At 48.4% G+C, this 20996-nt stretch overlaps 1 protein-coding gene across 4 annotated transcripts; it reads left to right on the forward strand.

Annotated features, from left to right (window-relative positions):
- The first annotated feature begins 275 nt into the window (after positions 1–275).
- PITX2 (paired like homeodomain 2) lies at positions 276–20164 on the forward strand. 4 transcript variants are annotated; one of them, XM_081303179.1, is made up of 5 exons: positions 276–795; positions 4468–4523; positions 5024–5161; positions 16266–16471; positions 18904–20164. In XM_081303179.1, exons 2-5 carry the CDS (start codon positions 4478–4480, stop codon positions 19465–19467), a joined length of 954 nt encoding a protein of 317 aa, XP_081159305.1. In that variant the 5' UTR covers positions 276–795; positions 4468–4477; the 3' UTR covers positions 19468–20164. The 4 variants fall into 4 exon arrangements, with proteins under 4 accessions (XP_081159305.1, XP_081159306.1, XP_081159307.1 ...); XM_081303180.1 differs by having other exon boundaries at positions 280–795; positions 5063–5161; XM_081303181.1 differs by lacking the exon at positions 5024–5161 and having other exon boundaries at positions 295–795.
- Positions 20165–20996: the final 832 nt, after the last annotated feature.

The following is a 20996-nucleotide window of genomic DNA, read 5'->3' on the forward strand; positions in this document are numbered from 1 at the left end:
CCCATGCACAGTGTCCTTTGTTCCATTTCGTGGGCCACCTTCCCTGTCCCGTCTTTCCAAGCAGTCCTGATTTACTCCCCCAGGAGTAGGTGTCTGTCTCCCCACGCCCTAGCCCTCCCCCTCTGATTTATTAGGGCTCCCGGTTTGGCGCAGATTCCTTTTTCTTCTCCATCCCATCCTCCCTCCCTTCTAGTCCTCCTTCCCACTGCGGGAGCGCGTGCTCCTTCTGCACAGTCAGCTCCTGTCGGAGCGCCCAGCCCGGCTCTCTCTCTTTTCGGCCTCCGGGCTCTTTCTCCTGCTCCGGACTCCGCGTCCCGCCGACCTCCCTTTCCCTCCCCTGCCTTGCTTTGCGTCGCCCCTGGCGCTCCCCCCCGCGCTCGCTGGAGCGCTGTGCTCGCTCCTTGATCGCTCGCCGCACAGCCGGGTTCAGCCGCCCGCCCTCCCGCGCGCCACTGTGCTGTGGAGTTTGGTGGAATCTCTGCTGACGTCACGTCACTCCCCACACTGAGTCGGAGCTGAGGGAAGAGAGAGGGATGAAGAGGGAGGGAGGGGAGAGAGAGTGCGAGACCGAGCGAGAAAGCCGGAGAGGAACAGAAAGAAATTGCCAGTGACGGCTAGATTTCGGAGGCCCCCAGCGCACTCGTGGACTCTCTTGGAACTTAGCACCCTCGAGAGCTCTGCAGTCCTCCCAGGCCCTGCTTTCAGGCGCTTTCCGTGCAGCCCGAGCCTCTTCTTTCTGGAAATCGTCCTGGGAAGCGGTGGGACGCGGAGACAGCAGCTTTCTCCCGGTAGCCGGTAAGTGGAGGCCATCTCTCCCCGCAGGGATGTGAGATAATGCAAGTCTGGAAATTTGTTCCACTTTGGAGAATCTTCACCGTAGGTGATTTGTGGCTCTAGGGGCTGCGTTTCCCCCGAGGTAAGGCAGTTGGCAAACAGACCTTGCAAAGCCTTGTTTCTTTCGTCCCCAGTCACAGACACTAACAATCTACGGGGTGCTGAAGTCGAGTGGGAAGCCAGACCATGGCTGGCATTTAAAACGAGGTATCTTCCCTGAAATCTCGGTGCCAACACGGCAGGGACAAATCCTCGGGCTGAGGATTAGCATTCTCAAGATAAAGGGCCTCGTACAAAGTTTCAGCTACTGGAAGATTAGCCTTCTTCCCATTATTACACTTTAGAAAAAGAGATTCCATCTTAACTGGCAGTTAGTGACCTCTCAGGCCCAAACGAATTACCTGGGAGCCAGGCCTAGATGCCAAGCTCGAACAATTACTTTGGATTATAAATCCTTTAAATTGATCACCAGTCAACTCCAATCTTGCACTTCAGGAGATACATTTTAAATGGACGCAGGGGAGGTAACTAGTATCCAACTGGAGTCTAAAGAAAAATATATGATTCTAAACCCGAGAAATGTGTTCTTTTATTCCAGTTTAATCACCTTACTTTAAGAAACAATTTAGAAATCAGACTAGCATAGAGTGCTTTTTTTTTTTTGAACCCTCTTTGTACAAGTATTGTCTTATTATAAAAAACTAAATGGAGAACACTTTCACTATTATAAATAAAATTACAGGAACTCACATTCTAAAATATCTTAATGAAAAATTAATCTGCTTTAGAGAAAGGTCCTTGCATTCCGTTTAGCCCATTAATCAAAACTAAAGATGGTTTTATCACATGAAATACCATTTTGGAGGAAATCCATCAAAATTCAAGTACCAATAATGTCAGAGAAACAAAGCACATGAGCAAAATTGAGGATTTTTGTTGATGTAACATGAAATAAGAATAAGATTACAATAATCAAACATTCCCGAAAAATTAAAGAGCCACCTCATTTATGGAATGTTGTACTTTACCTCAGCAAAACTGCACTTAAATTATTTAGGTGCTTTGTCCCCTAAATTGGCCATGTTTGTCTCCAGATATTCCTAAAGCATCGATATTAGTTTTTAAAAGGCTCACACATGGTAAAATATGGAACTGTATTAAGCAGTATTTTAATTTCCTTAAATGATTACCCACTGCAAATTAATTTACTGGCTAATCACACCAATTTGGTTCATTTAAAACACATGTTCTCCTGTTTATTTTTAAACTTTCCATTAAAGATATTGTTCTGGATTAACAAAGTAAATGCAAAGGGGAGAAATATGAAAAGTATTTAGAATTATTAGAACTACATTTTTTTCCTTCAATTGCATTCTTGTGTCGATCAACAGAAATTATTTTTAAACAAACTGTTATATTTCTTAGAGCCTGCCTGTCTGCCTTGCCAGTGTGGTGCTGTGTGGTGCTCTTTCCTGTGGTCACAATGTAAAACACAAGTTGGTTCAAAACAAGACTGCCTGGCATATACATTCCAACAAGACATGAACTTTTGTGGTGAAAATAACTTCCCATCAGGAAAAGCCCCACATCCTCAATTTATGAGACTAGCCATTGATGCCAGTCCCAAAGTCTGGAAGTTTGTCACACCAGACTTGTCTTAACAGGGCAAGTTTAAGAATTAGCAGGCAGGAATCGAAGGTCTCTTTTAAATATTTTTCTTCCCCAGTAAATAGACTGAATCTGTCTATTAGGCCTGGTCATTATAAAAAGTATAAAATGCAGGTCTCAGGGCTTTTTGACTGCAAAATAAATCCTGAAGTCACAAGGACACGTAGGAGTGAGCTAAGGAACATGCCTTGACCTTCCTTTCAGTCCTTAGAGTGGAGCCCTATGAGTTCTTGAAGATTTGTTTTGTATTGCTTTGTTTGGTCTTCAACACTGAAGCACAGGGCTGGGGTGGGGGGGCGTAGAATGTGTAATAATTGACTTTACACCCAACGACCAGCTCTTTTTCTTTTGTATATTTCATTCCTTAAAAAAAAAAAAATAAAAACTATTTGCAGTTGCCATCTGCAATGCTCTGGCTACCGGCTAATAATGCAGCCAGTTCAGACATAAAAAAAAAAAAAAAAAAAAAAAAAAAAAGATTATCGAAATGATGATGACATGCAAATTTCCCCTGAAATTATCATAAGTAAACATTTGAAGTCTGGACTAATAAAATCCCATCTGTGTTACTTCATATCGAGTTAGTAGAAAGCTGTGATAATGAATTTTGTAATATCTCACGAACAGACATCTCAATCAGGGACTAATCCTGTGATTTTACTGCAGAATCACTAAATCTGGAGCCGCCAAACTGCTACTTCTGGGCCCACAGGCCCACAAGGATCCGCAGAGTCCCCGCCCGAGTGCTCAATAGCTGGTGGGGGAACCACCAGGAGGACCCCACACACGATCCCCACGCCACAGCACCGGGCAGCCCCTCCTCTAGGCAGCGACCTTGGCCAGCGGCCCCTAGGGCCAGGCTCACTCTGGGAGAGGCTAAGAAGCAGGGGGAAAAGGCACAGGGTAGAAGTAGGCCCACAACTCCCTGCCCCGCCTCTGCCCCTCCGCCAGCCCCGCAAAGCCCGCTCCCACCCCCAACCCCTGGCAAAGTGGGCTTTCCTGCCGCCAGCCTACCTCGGGAGCCCAGGACCCCTCTTTTCATGATTTTTAAATGCTCGGTTGCCCACTTGATGGAGCCCTCGACGCCCACTTCTCCTGGTTTGCCTGTGGCAAAGAAGGGGGTGCACGCTAAAACGCTTGGCTGGAAGCGCTGTGGTTGGAAATTTGAAAGATTTGGCTTGCCTGAAGGGGAAAAGAAAGAACTAGGGGGGCAGTTTGCCCTAGGGCTTTCTCCGTGCTTGGCGGGCAGTAAACCCTCCAGGAACGCTTGCTCTCCCTCCTCTGTTTCGCCAAGTCCACTCCGTTTCTCTTCTCTGCGATCTTAAATCATACTTTAGGGTAAATAAATGGCCTGATGAGTATCTCCAGGGAAAAGTGTGGCTAAATATGGAAAAATGGCTCCTGGTGGATGAGAGGCCCAAAGTCAGCTTGCTCCTGGAACACCCCAGGCCAAAAGTCCCTTCATCTCAGAATGTAGAAAACGGAGGGAAAGTGCTCTCTGGGACAGGAGCAAGTTGGCTTTGACGTTCTGCAAATGTTTATGGAGCTCCAACTAATGGACAAACACTGCAGAATGGTGGCCTTCCAAAAGAGAAAAGTCGTCTCTACTCGCTCCCAAATTGTGCTGAAGGTTGCTCTCCAACACAGACACCCTTGAAAGTAGTTCCACAGTCTCCCCTGAACTCTGTGGCTTGATGGGCCTCTTGCCTCCGGGGCCCATTCCCTGCAACTCCGTAGATAGCTATGCTCCTGGTAAATATGCGGAGGTTTTAGGGAAGAGGCTGGGCTAGAGATGCTGCTGGGCAGCCAAAGACTGACAGGTATGAGAAACATGTTTGAAGCGCAGTACCTAATGGGTGCATAACAGCTAGAATTGACGTTGACCTCCACATAGGTAGCCTCCTCTGAGCCTGGTAAGTTGGTCGAAAGCGCTTCTCAAAGCCCTCCTTCTCTTCTGTTTTGCAGATAACTGGGAATGGAGACCAACTGCCGAAAACTAGTGTCGGCGTGTGTGCAATTAGGTAAGAGTCCTTTTCTCCTGGCCGTGGACCAGTGTCCTGGGCCAGTGGACGGGAGACCGCGTCACTCAAGGGCGGCGAGTGGGCCCCGGCTCTTAAGCGAGGCCCCGGCGAGGGGCGATTTTCCGAGGGGTCCTCTAGACAGGAAGAAAATCAGAACCGGGGCGCCCACAGTGTCTCCTTTGGGAAGTTTTGGGGAGCGGTGGGCAAAGAGGATGCAGCTTGTTGCGTGCGGAAGGCCCTGACCCACTCTCCCGGTTGAAGCCGCGGGCAGCCGGGAAGGCGCGGAGAAACTACGCCGCTCTTCGCTGGGTTGCCAGAGGGTCTGGGGGATGGGAATGCCGTCCGCTCTTTTCTCTAACTGGGTCTTTGCTCTTTGTCCCTCTTTCTCCTCGGTCCTGCCTCGCTCCCCACCCTCACCCCCAACCCCCGGGCTCCTTCGGGCCACGGTCCCTGGCGTCCTTCTCCACTGCACGTGGGGCGGGCGCGCGCGCGCGGCCCAGGCGTGCAGCCGGCGGCCGTTGAATGTCTCTTCTCCAAAGACTCCGAAATCAAAAAGGTCGAGTTCACAGACTCTCCCGAGAGCCGGAAAGAGGCAGCGAGCAGCAAGCTCTTCCCGCGGCAGCATCCCGGCGCCAATGGTAAGGCCGGGAGGGAAGCTCAGGCCGCGAGCTGGGCACCCGCCTCCGGGACTCCGGGCCTCGGGTGAAGCGCAAGCAGACGAGGCCGCCAGACCCGGCGCCGCGGCTGCTTGAATTTAGACACTTAGCTTCTGGTTAGAACGGGAGGCAGCCGTTCCCAGGGACGTTAATTCCTTTCCCCAAATTATACTGCACTCCTGAGACCCAACACCTCTCCCTCTCCTCTCCCCCTGTGGTCTGATCCTCTCCGCACTCCCCAGCGCACCTCGGCTCCTCTAGCTGGCGCCGAAAAGTGGTCCAACAGCGACCTCTGTCGCTCGTCGTGTCCCACTGCGCGCAGAACCACCAGGGCCCACCCGGTCCCTGAGGCTTTCAGCCATGCCCCACCCAGGTTTGTGGGTGCGGAGTTTATCGCGGGAGGCAAGCACACGAAAATTGTGTTGGCGAAGGTTGGCCTCGGCGGGTCGAGGTTCTGACGACAGCCCCGAAGAGCCTGAGGGTAGCCACTGTGCGCGACAGCCGAGGGTAGATTGGAGCGTGCGCCCTTGACGACGCGAATCTGCCTGTTTGTGCCGATTGCCAGGCCTTGGTTCTGGTGATGTCGTTGTTTGGCTAATTTCGCCCTGGACGAGTCAAGGGACATTGTCGCGCAAAATCTTTAGGCTCTGTGTAAAAGGTGTAAATATCTCTAACCCACTGTACAGTCCCTCGCTGAATTGAAATTTGTCATTTAATTTTGTGTCTGTATGTGCGTGTAGGTGTATGTGTGTGTCTAAGGAGGAGAAGGGGACTTTCTTTTGGAATATATTACAAACTTAAATTTAGTGTTCTCCGGGCTTTCCAGGCTCCGTAATAAATAAGTACCTAGCCTTAATAGGTTGTTGACCTTTGATAGTGTGAGAAGATAAAGTCCCCCACAGCCCTCGGCCCCAACCCCCTCCTTCCGGATTAAAGTGTAAGGATACAAATGTAATGTGTGCCAGAGGGTGGCGATTTGGGACTCCAGTCAGGTAAACAAACCCTATTCCTAAGGAGAAAACAAAGGCTCTACGCTTAGGCTTCTCGGTGTTTCCGAGGAGGGGGGGGGGAGAAAAAAAGCATCGCTTGTTGAAATACAACGTCTAAAGCGATCTGAGCTGAAGCTCCTTGGTCCTTACTCTGCGCAATATCTCCAGTCGTCCTGCTGGGCCAGTTAAACGCTCACTTGTCCGGGATTAACCCCATGGGGTTAAATGGGGGCAATGCAGAGATAATGTCGGGTGATTTCTGTCATTAAGATTGTGTTAAATTCTTCTTCTGTTTGATAATCGGTCATAAAAATAAATTATTAGACCGGAGAATGTTTGGAATATGGTTAAAAATCAAGAGCAGCGATGACTCTCGGGGAGAATGTTTTGTGCAGGCGCAGCCCGGGCTCTGGACAGATCAGCTGAGCTCCCAGGTCTCGCTTCGTACGGGGCGGGCGGGCAGCCGACTAGCAGAGGCTGACGTTTCTTGCACTCTAGTCAGGGAGACTCAATCTGTCTCCTCCCCACCTGCCCCCCACCCCGGGTCTCGTTGACAGGAGGAATGGTTTCTGAGGACAGGTGACCTCCTTACAAGCTGAGAGAAGGACCCCCTTCCAGGAGAAGTCCAGAATGGGATAGGGTCCTCTCACATGGGCAGTAAGCTCTGAAAGCCGAGAGTCCTGCCCACACAGGTCACAGGTGCCCCTGGGCATTCGCTTTCCATAATTAGCAAAAAAATAAATAAATAAAAATTAAAACCAAACAAAAACAAACCGGAAACCTAGAAATAATGAACGATTGTTTTCTTAACTACTATTTTCAGGCCCGGATTATTTTAGTGCAGGTGAAAGTTTCTTCCCCCTACACTGTCAAAACATCTGTTTTCTACCTTATGGACCCAAGAGAAAAATTGCTGCCCAAACATGTTTAGTGCCACTAATTTGGGAGAGGCTTGTGATGGGAAGAAATGGGGAAAATTTTGACTTTATTGGCTTTTAGGGAACTGGTAAAGAAAAATTGTCACATGAGAGTAGACAATGCTATAGCATCTCTGAAGGTTGCCAGAATAAGTACCCTTTACTGATTATAAAGTGACAGGAAATCTGCAAACTCCTAACCAACCCACTTTTAAAACAAAAATATTTACTTCCCATAATTTTAAAAAGAAAAAAATTACAGCAGCATATGATTTCTTTTGAAGCCGTGATACTCTATCATTGGCACTATCTTCTCCTTTCCCCACAAGTACACATCATACCCTCCTTGAAGACTACAAATGCCCTGAAGAGGCAGGGTAGACCTCTGAGGGGCCGGGGTTCTGCGTCTCTTCCCCAGAAAGTCCCCTTCTTGATGCCCATTGGGCGGACCCCAAGCCAGGCTCAAACTCAGAAACCGGAGGAAGGGGTGTGAAGGTGACTAAAATGTCCCTTGATATCCAGGACTTGAGGGTTAAGAGAGGAATGGCTGTGGGAGGGGGTGGTGAGGAAGAGTTGGTAACTTTAGTTACTCCCCGCAAAGGTGCAAGTGTCCGAAAGGGAACGTCGGTGTGGAACAGGGGCTCTTGGTTTTTCTTACCATGGGCATCCCCCCCCCAAAGGAACCCATTTTGGGGAACTCGTAAGATGGCCTTGACCTTCAGGAAGGGGATTGACTGACGACTGACGTTTCCCTGTGGATGACTCCAAAAGTTTAGGGGTGGTGGCTCTAGGATCAGGACTGAAATCCAGCCTGGCCTTGCCGTTTGGATGTGGGGTAGATACTTCACTCAGCCTCTCACCCCCAGCGAAGCCATTAATTTTAAAATAGCTTTGGCAGAATGGCTGGGCTAAAAGTGTGCCATGGACTGGTGTGCATAGACTTTCTCCTCCAGGTTGGGGAATTCCAAGGCCCCCTGGAATACCCAAGGCGCGGTACACACCTCCTTACTCTATGGCTGCTTGGTCCCAGGCTCTTTCCAAGGAGCCAGGTAAACTCTGACTTTCTCGGTGGCCGCAGCCTCCCCCCTCTGCCCCCCCCCATTCAATCAGCAAATGTTTGCCTAGCACGTGCTACGTGGACGCCTAATGTTCCCCCTGAAAGCAAATAATCCGGTTTTCCTTCGCGGTTATGAAGCGACTTTAATGCTAATACGGATTCCAGCGAGATCAGCTCAGATCGTCTCTAGCAAAAAGCAAAATGGTGGCGCTAGGGTGGCGATCTGGACCCTAAGTTGTCAGAAAGGGGATGTGGAGGGCTCTTACTGTGGCTAGGGGACAAGGGACAAGTGCTCACTGAAGGAGGCAGGAGGATTGAGGAAAATGCCGTGAAGTAGGAGAGCTGGGTAGAGAGAAGAGTTTCCCATTTTCTTTTCTCCACCCGGACATCGCCACCATCACCTCAACATCCAATCTGAAGCTTTTGGCAGAAGCTGTTTCTCTGCTTTGCGGTTTTCCCGGCCAACGGGGAAACTGTACCGATTGTCCAAATGTCGTCAATCCCTTGTGGATCCCCGCTGTCAAAAGCAGTGTTCACAGGTCGCGAAACTCGCTACTGACTTCTTACGCAAAAGTTTCTGGTTGGGCTGTTATTCCGCACCGCCCGCTGTTAATGTATGCAGCAGTTGTTAGAGCGACTCCGGGGAAAAGGAAATGTATAACGAAAGCTTATTCGTGAGCAGGAATATACTAATGGAACAATCTGATGTCTTCTTAATCCTATGTAAAAAGCTTTGTCGTCTTCCTAATATTGACTGAATGGGTAATTAATGGCTCTTCATCTAGGCGAATACCCTGTAATCCAAGATAGGCAAAAGACAACAAGCCCAAGGTAGAAGACAAAGGGCCCAAATGCAGCCGCATGTCCCTCCCCAGAGTTTCCAATTGGAAGTTTCCTCCTGGAGGAGAAAAAGGCAGAAATGGGAGAATATACCTACCATTTCTAGGCCAAGACTTAACCACAGCACCTAGCTACCCAACTCAGTTCTTCACTACTCAACCTTTCCCTCTCCACTCCTCTCTGCCTTTCTTCTTGAGCCTGATAGGTTGCCCCCGGTGTAGAGGATCTGCAAACATCTTTACCCACAAAGCCCCCATCTTTCATTTGGGGAAATGATCAATAACCAATGAGCAACACACAAGGTCCCAAAAGGCTCAGCTCTGTCCCAGGTTTCTTTCTGCTCTACAAGAATACTCTTCTTTTATAATCCAGTGCATAGAGCCTGTGAGGACTCAGGTGTAGTCCTTGAGAGGAAAGGGAAGAAATTAATGGAAGAAGACAGTGCATGCAAAATTGTGTATGTGTGTGTTAAAGAATCATCAGGATTGAAGATCTTCTTTGTGAGGATCTGATATGAAGAGTGCCCAAGATTCTCCCAACATGTTTTTAACAGGATGACATTTTAATTTAAACCTTTAGAAGTAATATATTACTTGGGTTACTACAATGAGGTGGGTTCCTTTTTTTTTTTTTTTTTTTTTGTCAGCTGACAGCTTTTAAAATATTATTTCGCTAGGGAAATAAAAGCTTCATCTCAGATTATAGGTGGGTATTTTTGGATTTATGTGATTTATGGTCACCATGACAACTAATGCTGAATGTTAGCTACCAGCATGTCTGGGAGAGAGAAAACAGAAAGAAGGGAGAGTGAGAGAAATAGAAAAGGGAGAAAAGGAGAAGAGAGAGAGAGAGAGGAGTGTTTTAATCCAGTTATTTTTTTAAGTGACTTCAGTTAATCCCTTGCCACTTCTTTCTCTCCAAGCCTGGATATCTATGTTTAATCTCATACTTTCATTCATGCATTCATTCATTCTTTCTCTCCCATTCTTTCCTCCCCTATGCCTCTTACCGTTTTCTTTATTTTACTTCTTTATTTAAATAGCTACTTTCTAGAGATTAAATGAGCGCGTAGTAAACCTATAGCGCTACCAAATTTGTGAGGAGACATTAGAGGCATATCGGTCTAGTCATTTCAGCACCTCCCCCCACCAATCCCTCTCTTCTCTCATTGAGGGTGGGGCTCCCACCCGCACCGAAACCCACCCCTGCAGCTAATCACCCCAAACTTGAAGAGGTTGAGTAACTAGAGTTTGTGGGACAGAAACATAGGTATCACTTGCAGGGATCCAGGGAAGGTGGGTGTTGCTCAGTCTATCTACGGACATCCGATGCGGAAAAGAATCCGCCCCTTTTAACAAAGTAGCACTTCTTTATTCCATTTAGGGAAGAGGAAAAAAAATCAGCCACGGAGAAGCTTTAAATTTCTGGGTTGGTTTCATGGCTCTGGAGGAGAGGGAACCTCTTCTAGCTTGGTTTGTTTTCCGGGGGAGCCAAGCAGTGGAAAGAGGGGAGGAAGGGCCACTTCTTGGGCAGGGTGCAAGGTCTCCATCTGACCTCTGCGCCTCACACGGCCAGCGCACACACTCACCGCACGTCACGTGGCTGAGAGCTGAGTCCGGGCGGGCCTCGTCCTTGAGCTGGCTTGGGCTGGGCAGGGTTCCCGCCCCTCTAGGGCCTGACAGCTCAGGAAGATATCTAATTGAGCCATCTTCCGGGTGAGCTCTGAGGGCAGATTCTTTCCAAAATTCAGAAATCGCTTGGGTAGGTCCCAGCCCATACTCCGCCGCAACTAACGAGAGTGGCTGCCCAGCCCAACCGCTCGGCCCGATGGCCAGAGGGAATTTGCGCAACTAACACTAAAGAGTGTGAAATTAAATAAGACTTTAAGACTGGTAATCGGTGGCAAATACCAGCTCAAAACACGCCTGACCTCGTGTCACACATTTCCCTCCTGGAGGGTCTCTCTTTGAAAGAGTAAGCAAGAAAACCCAATTGAGTCGGCCCCTGATATGTCTCCTAGACTCAAAAGCTCAAATCTGCACTAGGAGGAGACCATGCAGCAGAGACCAAGTTACTTTTCCCTGGATTGAAAACTTATGTGATGGAGGCTGAAGTCGTAGTAATTTCTAGAGTCAATCAAGAAAATTCTAGCCAGAGATCACAGTTATGCTGAAATCACAAAATACATAATATTTCTTGATTTACAATTCTTTCCCATCTATGCCGCCAATGCCCGTGCATGCAGCACCCAAGTGTTATTCGGATTAAATCTTCAAGCTTGCTCACCACTACTACCACAGAGTTTTCATTGAAAACCATTTCTTTGTTTCTACCACACATTTCCTTTTTCCCATCTAGACTTTTTATTTTGTTGTTTCCCTGTCATGGTGGAGTGAGCCCTGTTGGTCCTGGGAAGAATGTTACCTAGTCTCATCTGCTCAGAGTGTGTAAAGTAATTAAGAGATTTAGGAGAGGATTGAAACTCCGGCTGAAAAAAAAATGCAAAGAAAACCCTCAATTTGAATCAATTGTTGGGAGTGGTGTGTGTGTGTGTGTGTGTGTGTGTGTGTGTATACACACACACATACATATATGTTTGACTTCATTTTTATTCTCCTCTTGACTTAAGTGGACCCACACAATTTAAATTCCTTATCTTTTTGGCTTCTCAGAGGCTTGAAGATCTCCAGTATTTTCAACATCTCCCATACATTGGTACCACCACTAAGTTGCTGTCACTCACTTTGGAGACTGTTTGAGGTCCTTCACATGTGTGAGTTCACCATGATGAAAATTCCATTAGAAGAGCAGAGCAACCAGAACTTAAAGCAAAAAAAAAAAAAAAAAAAAATCTGTGGGTTTAATGAGATGGGTTTGAAAATCTATATGGCTCTGTGGAGCTTCTCAGTTTTGTAGAATAGGGAGTTTTGAAAAACAACCCAAACCTAAAAAAAAAAAAAAAAAAATTGCACCTTCGGGGTTTGAATCTTGAAACTAGGAAAAGAGTATGCTCACTACAGTAGATTTTTTTCCCATCCATTGATGTGATAGAGTCTCTTCATGAAATGAAGTTTAAGGAGCATGGTATTGTGGGGTTCATAGATATGCTGAGGTTTAGAGAAGAAACTGGGATATGATTAGTAAACACATTGGGCAGAAAAGAACTGGATTCATATTGACTTTGTTATAGGTCATTGGCTGACAGTGCAATGGAAGAAAATATTTACTTTACACATATACTTTATGATCTTGGGGGAATTAGAGGAAATTCAATAAGAAAACGGCTAGAAACATTTAAAACCCTTATTTAAAAGACTTAAGCAAATTAGAGTCTTATCAGATTAAAAACCACTACAAATGTAAGAGCATTGTCTTCAGTGAAACGCTGTGGGGTCTGAGAAGGAGATTCTCTGCCAAATCTCAGGGATAAAATGCGTCATTTAAGCACTAGATAATGAGCAGAATGTAAATTAATTTAACCTTCTTTACCAACAGGCTGCTGGTGTAATATGTATAATTTAGTGATAAGATTGCAGGACCTAATATAGCTGGATGTATGAGCCTCAGTTAATGCAGACCTGTCACATGGGGATGTGTTCTGTGAGCAGGTGTGTGCATGTGTGTGTGTGTGTGTGCGCGCGCGTGTGCGCGCTCACGCGTGTGAAATGGGGTAAAGTGGAATAAAAGGTTAAAACCAGAAAAGCTGATTTAAAACTTACTATGAAGAAAGTTCCTGTAGTAGCTAAATTCATCATAGTTCGGGATGATACTGGTGGGAAGAGACTGAAAAACTATTCTCATTTGGTTCCTCGACTGCCCTCAATTGTATTTAGATTGGGGGAGATAGGGTTGGAGGGTGGTCAGAGCAGAGGAGGAAGATATGTTGCAAGAAGATTTGTAGTCAGCTTCACCTGCTCAGTCCCAGACTGAATAAGTTTCCCAATCTTGTGAACAAGGACAAGAAGGGAGTTTTCTGAAGATACCTCATACTAGCATTGCAAATCATTGACTGTAATGTCAAACAAATACACATTCAGGGATGATAACACTAACTCCACAATAAAACAATCGCCAATGCAGAAACCCAGAGGAGATTACTTTGTGTTCTTCAGCTGACCTAAGCTGGGGGACAAAAGGACTTTTTTTTTTTTCTTTGTGGTGCTGAGGATGGAACTCAGGGCCTCTCATGCTAAGCACTCTACTACTGAGAGCTATATATCCCCAGACTGACAAAAAGGACTTTCAAAAATTATATTCAATATTTGAATTTCTTACTTTAATTTATTTGGGAATGGTGCTCTAAAAAGTTGATGACCACGAAGGTGATTCTTGTTTTCTTTTATGTAAATGAATAAGGCTTTGCTTTTCCTAGCTGAGTGTTTCTGTAGGCTTTTCCCCCTCAGCCCACATACTACCGCCCCTGCCTGCTTGTACTTTAATGATTCAAGACAGGCTTGAGCTCCCTAGGAAAAGAAAATGGCAAAAATTATCCTTGAAATTGGTTATTTGACAACATTTTTTAATTGTATGGAAATTCATTACAGCATATTTTATATATAATTAGCTCAAGGTTGTTGATTCTACAGGCTTTATGGATTTGAATCTGATTGATAATAAAGTAAACAAGAGAGTCAAATTTAAAGCATGGCTCTCTCGGGTTAGGATGAGCTTAATACAGTATACAAGGAATTTGAAAGATCTAGGATATGTGTCTTAATCAACGTTAAGTAGAATGGATAAGCTTTCAACATTTTGAAAACGCTGGGTTAGGGTTTCTATTCTATTGTGTGTTGTCTGTCTGGGGACTAATAAGCATTACAGAGGACGTGATCTGAGGCGACTTTTCATTCTTGTATAAATCCAGACTGAACCACCAAGCAGTAGTTCGTTTTAAGTCAAGGTAATTTTCTTTTGACGGGTCCATTTTCTTCTCGATTTCTAATTTATTAGCCTGCCTGTTCAGGGCTCTGTCTTCCTTGCAATTAAAGTAAGGCTTCTTCAGATTAGCGCGGCATTCACCTGACAGGCAGTTTGGAAAATTTAAGATCGGAACGTAGATTTGTTGATGTTTTTAAAACATTTTATAGTTTTAGGTAGCATGTCTCCTTTCTATACGGGGCAAGGGGGGGGGTGTCTGTCTCTACTTGAAATGGAGTAATGAGACAAAAGAAAGGGAAGTGTGGTGCCTTGTTGATCTTGTACTTTTCAGTCCTCAACATCAACCTTTCTACACCTTTCTCCCAAGTCTTTGACTCCTACCCTCATCTCTGAACCTCAGGATCCTAACTAAAAGTCGGATCGCCTTTGGCGGGGCAGGAACAGAATTCCCAGGAGCGTGCCTGTGTAGACCCGGTGGGCATAGCAAGAATTAGCCCGGCCCCACACTGCTGATAGGTGCAGACAGGACAGTCCCCTCAGCCGCAGCTCGGGGCCTCATGATTGGTGTGGAGTCGCGTCACTCCCGCCCCTCGAAGGGTCTGGAGGAGGCGGAGGCGGAGAGGGTTGGGGAGGGCCGCGGCAGAGTGACGTCTCGCCACCAGGAAGCCCGCCTCTGGTTTTAAGATGTTAGGCCAACTGAGAAGCGCGGAGCCGCAGATCTTGTCCGTCGCTTGCTTGGGTGCTTGGAGCTGAGCTGCGGCGAGGCCCGGCTCCAGCTCGACGGCCAGAAGGGGTGTGCGTGCGCTCGGCGGAGGGTGTGCTCAGAGGCCGCGTCGCTGCTGTTGCCGCTGCCGCCGCCGCGGGGGATCTAATATCAGCTACCTGTCCCTGTCACTCTTGACACTTCGCTGTCAGGGCTGCGCGCGAGGGGCGGGCAGAGAGTGATCGGCGTTAGCTTTCCTTATTGGAGGGGTATTTGGGGGAGGGAGGGAGGAAAGAAGGGGGTCTTTGCACACTCTTGTTTCACTTTGGAGCGTGGAAGCCTGCTCCCCAAAGACGCTCCGAAAGGTGCTCTCCTGCTCACATCCCCATGTTTCCGTTTGCCCTCTGACTTTCGCTGCCGGATTCTTTCGCTTGAGCCTTCCGAAGGAGACCGGGGAGGCTTGGTTCCAGGATTCAGCAGGGGTTGCGACCCCTGACTCTGCCTGCAGCGGCCACAGCGGGGAAACTACGCGCCTAGAGCGCGACTCAAAGCGCGCAGCGGCGGCCACGGGGGCTCGGCGGGGCGGTAGCCCAGGACTCGTAGGGCGGCGCGTTCCCTCGTCCATGAACTGCATGAAAGGCCCGCTGCACTTGGAGCACCGAGCAGCCGGGACCAAGCTGTCGGCCGCCTCCTCGTCCTCCTCTGGTCACCATCCCCAGCCGTTAGCCATGGCTTCGGTCCTGGCTCCAGGTCAACCCCGCTCCCTGGACTCCTCCAAGCACAGGCTGGAGGTGCACACCATCTCCGACACCTCCAGCCCGGAGGCCGCAGGTAAGGCGCCGCGCCGCCCCGCGGACACTCCAGAACAGCAGCCTGCGCGCCGCCTGGTCCCTCTCGACCCCAAGGAAGTCAGCCCCTCCTGGGGGAGGCGTGGTGGGAGTGGTCGTTCTGCTTGCTGGCCGCAGAACTTCCGGAAGCCGGGGTTCTGATGACCCTGTCCCTTTTTCATTTTACCTCCGCTGGCCTGGCTCATTTGGCCGCGCAATTCTGCCGCTACCTCCCACCCACCCCCACCCCCCACTTCGTACACTGGCTTCCTTTCTGTTTCCTGGATCATAAAAGTTCCAGCATCTCCATTCAAGGACGTTCAGAGGCCACTCCACCTCTGTCCCTGTTTTCTCGGCTTTCAGCTCGTTAGAAAAGTACTTCTGAAACCACTCAAATGCTCCTTGCGAAGAGGCACCCCCCCACACCCCCACAAAGTACTGGCGAACCTGGGAACCTAATGAATCCCAGTAGCTACTTTTCCTTAACTTCCAAACTGCATCGAAAGCTGAGGGGGGTCTATAAAGACGCGCGCAAGTGCACGCGTCCGGGGGAGACTTGGTGTGGCTGCGTAGAGGTGTGTAAATATACTTGAAAGCACGGGCTATAAAAATGAATGTGCAGCCTTGCTGAGATAAACATGTAAATAAAACGTGCGGCGCTTGGGGGGAGGGGAGGAGATGGGGCGCACACACCCACAACTTTCGTTTGCACACCCCATAGATGCAGCGTTCCCTGCAGCGTGGAGTCGCTAAGCACGAACCCCTCCAGCTGCGGGCAGCCCAGCTCTTTCGCGGCCTCTGCCGCCGGGTCCGGTTGGAGTCTGGGGGTTGCAGGTGGGCAAGCTGACGGGAACCTTTGTGTGTATCGTTTTCAGAGAAAGATAAGAGCCAGCAGGGAAAGAATGAGGACGTGGGCGCCGACGACCCGTCCAAGAAGAAGCGGCAACGGCGGCAGCGGACTCACTTTACAAGCCAGCAGCTGCAGGAGTTGGAGGCCACTTTCCAGAGGAACCGCTACCCAGACATGTCCACGCGCGAAGAAATAGCGGTGTGGACCAACCTTACCGAAGCCCGAGTTCGGGTAGGAGCAAGCTCCAACTCTGGGAAATTAGGGGAGGGCGTTGTTGAGCTGCAAGGCCCGCAGACCGGGGAGAAGGGAGGAGTAGGGAAGGCAACTCTGCCCTGCAGGGCGCTGGTGGGGAGCAGCTTTGCAAAGGCCTTGTGGCTGCCGTTGTTGCAAGATTACAGCTCCCCCTTCCGAGGCCGAGCTGCCTGCCTGGCGCAGGCGCTGGGAGCTACACCGGTTCGCTGCGGTGCCCTGCGCCCTCCCAAGCTGGGCCGCGTGGGCATTCCTCTGCAAAGGGCATTGTGTTCCCGGATTGCAGTCGCCAGACCAGAGCTAATAAAATCCCTCCGGGTCAGGAGCCGCGAACAGGCTCCAACCTGTGTGCCTTTAACAAGGAAAACCCAGCCAGACACGCAAGGGTTGGCCCTCCCTGGGAAACCTTCACGCCCGGCCTGGCTCAGCCATTTCTTTCTTCGGCTCGAGTTCTTTTTGCGGTCTTTTCGCGGGGGGTATGGCCATTTATGTCTCTTTCAGACCCTATTCCCTGGTTTTGTGATCCCGGGAAGCAAAGTGTTATACAGAACTACTATTCTGCTAAATTCTCTTATAAGAGAAGTGAAAAAAGAAGACTTCAAATTTGGTTTATTTATCTTCTCTCAGGAGTTGAACTCTTTGAATACTGACACAACCCTCTCCCAAATTACAATCATAGTTTTAGGAAAAGAGCTTACCTTAACTTTGAAGTAAATCTGCACTCTATGGATTGGCAAAAATGAGCTTAAATAAATTACCCAATAGCAACATCCTGGTTTGTGCTGGTCGGTGGAAAATTCCAAAATTGTTAGGATTCTGGAAGCGGCAAGCAGAACCAAGCAGCATCCAGAAGTTTTGCTGTTTAAAATGATTTTTTAAAAAAGTGTTCTGGGTAGAAATATAAAGTCCTCATAGCAAGGAAAACAAAAATAAGAAAACGTTAGGTAACAAAAACGGCGGCGAAAAGAATAAAAACCAAAATGTGCTTCTAAGCAAGAGGGAATGACGACACTCCTGGGAGGCATTTGTGCAGGGTATGAGGCTATGCTGGTAGATAAAAGAGCCGGGATGAAGTTTGATAGAGTTTTACTTTAACTGCCCGGAACCAGAGCTGGGACTAGGGCCGCGTGGTTTTGCGCGAGGTCAGTCTTCCATTAGCCTTCTTCAGCATCAGGAGAACGGGCCTTGCACGTACCCTTCTCGCCTGGACAAAGTTCAGAAGGCCTAGGGTAAAAAATGGCACGTAATTAAAATAAAAACACAGTTTGTGGGGTTCCTGGCATTCTTCGGAAAAGTCCTTCTCCCCCACCCGCTTTTCCATAGCCCCTCCCTTGTCCTCTGCAGCCGCTGCGCAGGGATCTTGCTCCTTCCAGCTGCCTCCTTCCAGCGGCTGCTAGTTCAAGCCAAGTGGGAGTGAGGCGTGCTTTTTATAGCAGTCGGGTGCAAAGAGGAAGGGGGATAAAAAGGAAATCGAGAAAGAAAGGGAAAAAGCGGATTAGGCGGCTAGGACCCGCGGAGATGTGTAATGTGAAACATCACCGGTGTCAGCTCTGAAATCTCGGGCCAGGCCTCACTCCAATACACAAAAGACTCCGTCTGGGGCGACTGGTGGGCGCGATGTGGATTGGAGCGAGGTTGTGGCGGGGCCACCGGACGCGGGTGGGGGCTGACTGGCCCGGTCGGCCGCCTGCAAAACCAAAGGGTAGCGTCGGGTCAGGCCTGGGGTGGTCAAGGCACGCCTGGGGGGCCTGAAATGGGCGGAGTGTGAGACGAAGCAGAACCAAGGAAGGGGATCGAGAGACCGTCCCGTTCTGGGTTCTTGGAGTTTAAGGAGCAGATTGAGAAGGTGGTCCTCTGCTTTATATTTGGTTGTTTTTCTAGGCGAGGAAGAGTGTCGCATTCCGGTTCTTGTTGAAGGAGCTCCTTCCAGGGGATGGGGACCACAGTGGAGATCCAAGAGGGGAGGGAGGAACTGTGCGGGTGAAAGAGCGGGTACTCCGGTGCCCTCCCACCCTCTTGTCCTCGTCCCTGGGTCTGAGGCTTTGGAGTAGAAGCAAATTTACCAGGTGGTCTGGGAAGGGGTGGGCAGTCGGCTGACCCTCCTTTATTTCACAGTAAGAGTTTCTGGCCCCTGAGGAGGGTCTGGCTTCGTGATCAAGCGGCCCACAGCCCGCTAGACATTGCGGCCCAGCTCAGAACCCATGCTCACAGGCGGGAGCTGGCTGGGCCTCCCGGCTCTGACTGCGGCTTGGGGCTGGAAACAGTGCGGGCCTTGGCGGTGTGGGGTGCCTGGCTGCAGGGGTGCGTCGCGCACGCGCGTCTGGTGGAGGGTTGGCCTCTGGTTTTCTCTGTGATCTAGCTTTTATTAATCCCCACTGTGGCCTCTGTTTGCTCCCTTACCCTACCGCGCCCAGGTTTGGTTCAAGAATCGCCGAGCCAAATGGAGAAAGCGGGAGCGCAACCAGCAGGCCGAGCTGTGCAAGAATGGCTTCGGTCCGCAGTTCAACGGGCTTATGCAGCCCTACGACGACATGTACCCGGGCTATTCCTACAATAACTGGGCGGCCAAGGGCCTCACGTCAGCCTCCTTGTCCACTAAGAGCTTCCCCTTCTTCAACTCAATGAACGTCAATCCCCTGTCGTCACAGAGTATGTTTTCCCCGCCCAACTCCATCTCATCCATGAGTATGTCGTCCAGCATGGTGCCCTCAGCGGTGACGGGCGTTCCGGGCTCCAGCCTCAATAGCCTGAATAACTTGAACAACCTGAGCAGCCCGTCGCTGAATTCCGCGGTGCCGACACCCGCTTGTCCTTATGCGCCACCGACTCCTCCGTATGTTTATAGGGACACGTGTAACTCGAGCTTGGCCAGCCTGAGACTGAAAGCAAAGCAGCACTCCAGCTTCGGCTACGCCAGCGTGCAGAACCCTGCGTCCAACCTGAGTGCTTGCCAGTACGCAGTGGACCGGCCCGTGTGAGCCGCGCCCACTGCGCTGGGATTCTAGGACTGTGCGGGATCGGGCAACTCCGCCCTTGAAAGACTGGGAATTATGCTAGAAGGTCGTGGGCACTAAAGAAAGGAAGAGAAAAGGCAGATATAAGGAGAAAAGGAAACCACTGAATTAAAGAGAGAGCGCCTTTGTTTTCAAAGGAAAATCCTCAGTGTCTGACATCTTTCACTAGAAGTATTTCCAACAGTTGCAAGGACACATACACAAACAAATGTTTGACTGGATATGACATTTTAACATTACTATAAGCTTGTTATTTTTTAAGTTTAGCATTGTTAACATTAAAATGACTGAAAGGATGTATATATATCGAAATGTCAAATTAATTTTATAAAAGCAGTTGTTAGTAATATCACAACAGTGTTTTTAAAGGTTAGGCTTTAAAATAAAGCATGTTATACAGAAGCGATTAGGATTTTTCGCTTGCGAGCAAGGGAATGTATATACTAAATGCCACACTGTATGTTTCTAACATATTATTATTATAAAAATGTGTGAATATCAGTTTTAGAATAGTTTCTCTGGTGGATGCAATGATGTTTCTGAAACTGCTATGTACAACCTACCCTGTGTATAACATTTCGTACAATATTATTGTTTTACTTTTCAGCAAATATGAAAAAATGTGTTTTATTTCATGGGAGTAAAATATACTGCATACAAATTGGTCTGAATTCTTTCTCCCCTCCTCTGTCACCTGGCCGAGGTGTCTCAGTCACTGCCTCCTAAACAAACTAGTTTCCTCTGCCTGCCAGTAAAACATACAAGGTGGCAGTACTTATTTAAATTTGGTAGAAATAAATTATAGTCCTTCATCAGAAACTAAAAAGAAAAAAAAGGGGGGGGGGACTCCTGGGGCTGGGGCTAGGCTGGGGTGAGGGGGAAGATGGCAAAGTCTGGTCTTGTCTTTCAGATTTTTCTTTGGCTTAAACCCAGAGGATTCCATTATGCTAGAAACAACATAAAAGAAGAAAGGTGAAAGAAATATAGACACATGACTCTCAAGTTCACCCCAACAGAGGAGAAACTGCACCTCTAGTCAATTGTTCTGGAGAAATGTGTATGCATGTATACATGTACCATTTATATACATTCCTCTTAAGAGGAATATATCTATAATAAATTTATGTGGAAACACCTCCAGTTCAAAATATTTAGGCCTCTGCGTTTATCTTTCAGGCTTAAGTAGAGAGATCCTTCATGTTATATTGCATTACTATTTTCAAATCCTGTGGATACATGAAAAGAAACAAAGACCATTTCTAATAACTGTAGCCTTTCAGTTTCTCAAAGAGCCCAGGGGTTGAGAGGTTAGAGTGGAGTTTCCTGAGACTTGTCGAGCAATATGTAGTTGAGGCAAAGGTCATGCTCCCGTGTTTTGTTTTAAATAATATTGACCCATTAATTCTAAACCTGCTTGTTCCTGAAATTATACAGGATTATAGTTTGCAAACTGCGGGACAATGAAGCAAATCAAGATGAATTACAGCCCTGGC

Source organism: Spermophilus citellus, assembly GCF_964194105.1.
Source record: "Spermophilus citellus genome assembly, chromosome: 8".
Classification (NCBI taxonomy): Eukaryota; Metazoa; Chordata; class Mammalia; order Rodentia; family Sciuridae; genus Spermophilus; species Spermophilus citellus.

What these genes read in the sequence shown, in the direction of transcription:
- PITX2 (XM_081303178.1), top strand. Translation starts at nt 15,187, where the DNA reads ATGAACTGCATGAAAGGCCCGCTGCACTTGGAGCACCGAGCAGCCGGG. An exon ending in CTCCAGCCCGGAGGCCGCAG is followed by an intron (nt 15,395 to 16,265) that starts GTAAGGCGCCGC and finishes TATCGTTTTCAG; the next exon opens with AGAAAGATAAGAGCCAGCAG. An exon ending in TTACCGAAGCCCGAGTTCGG is followed by an intron (nt 16,472 to 18,903) that starts GTAGGAGCAAGC and finishes TACCGCGCCCAG; the next exon opens with GTTTGGTTCAAGAATCGCCG.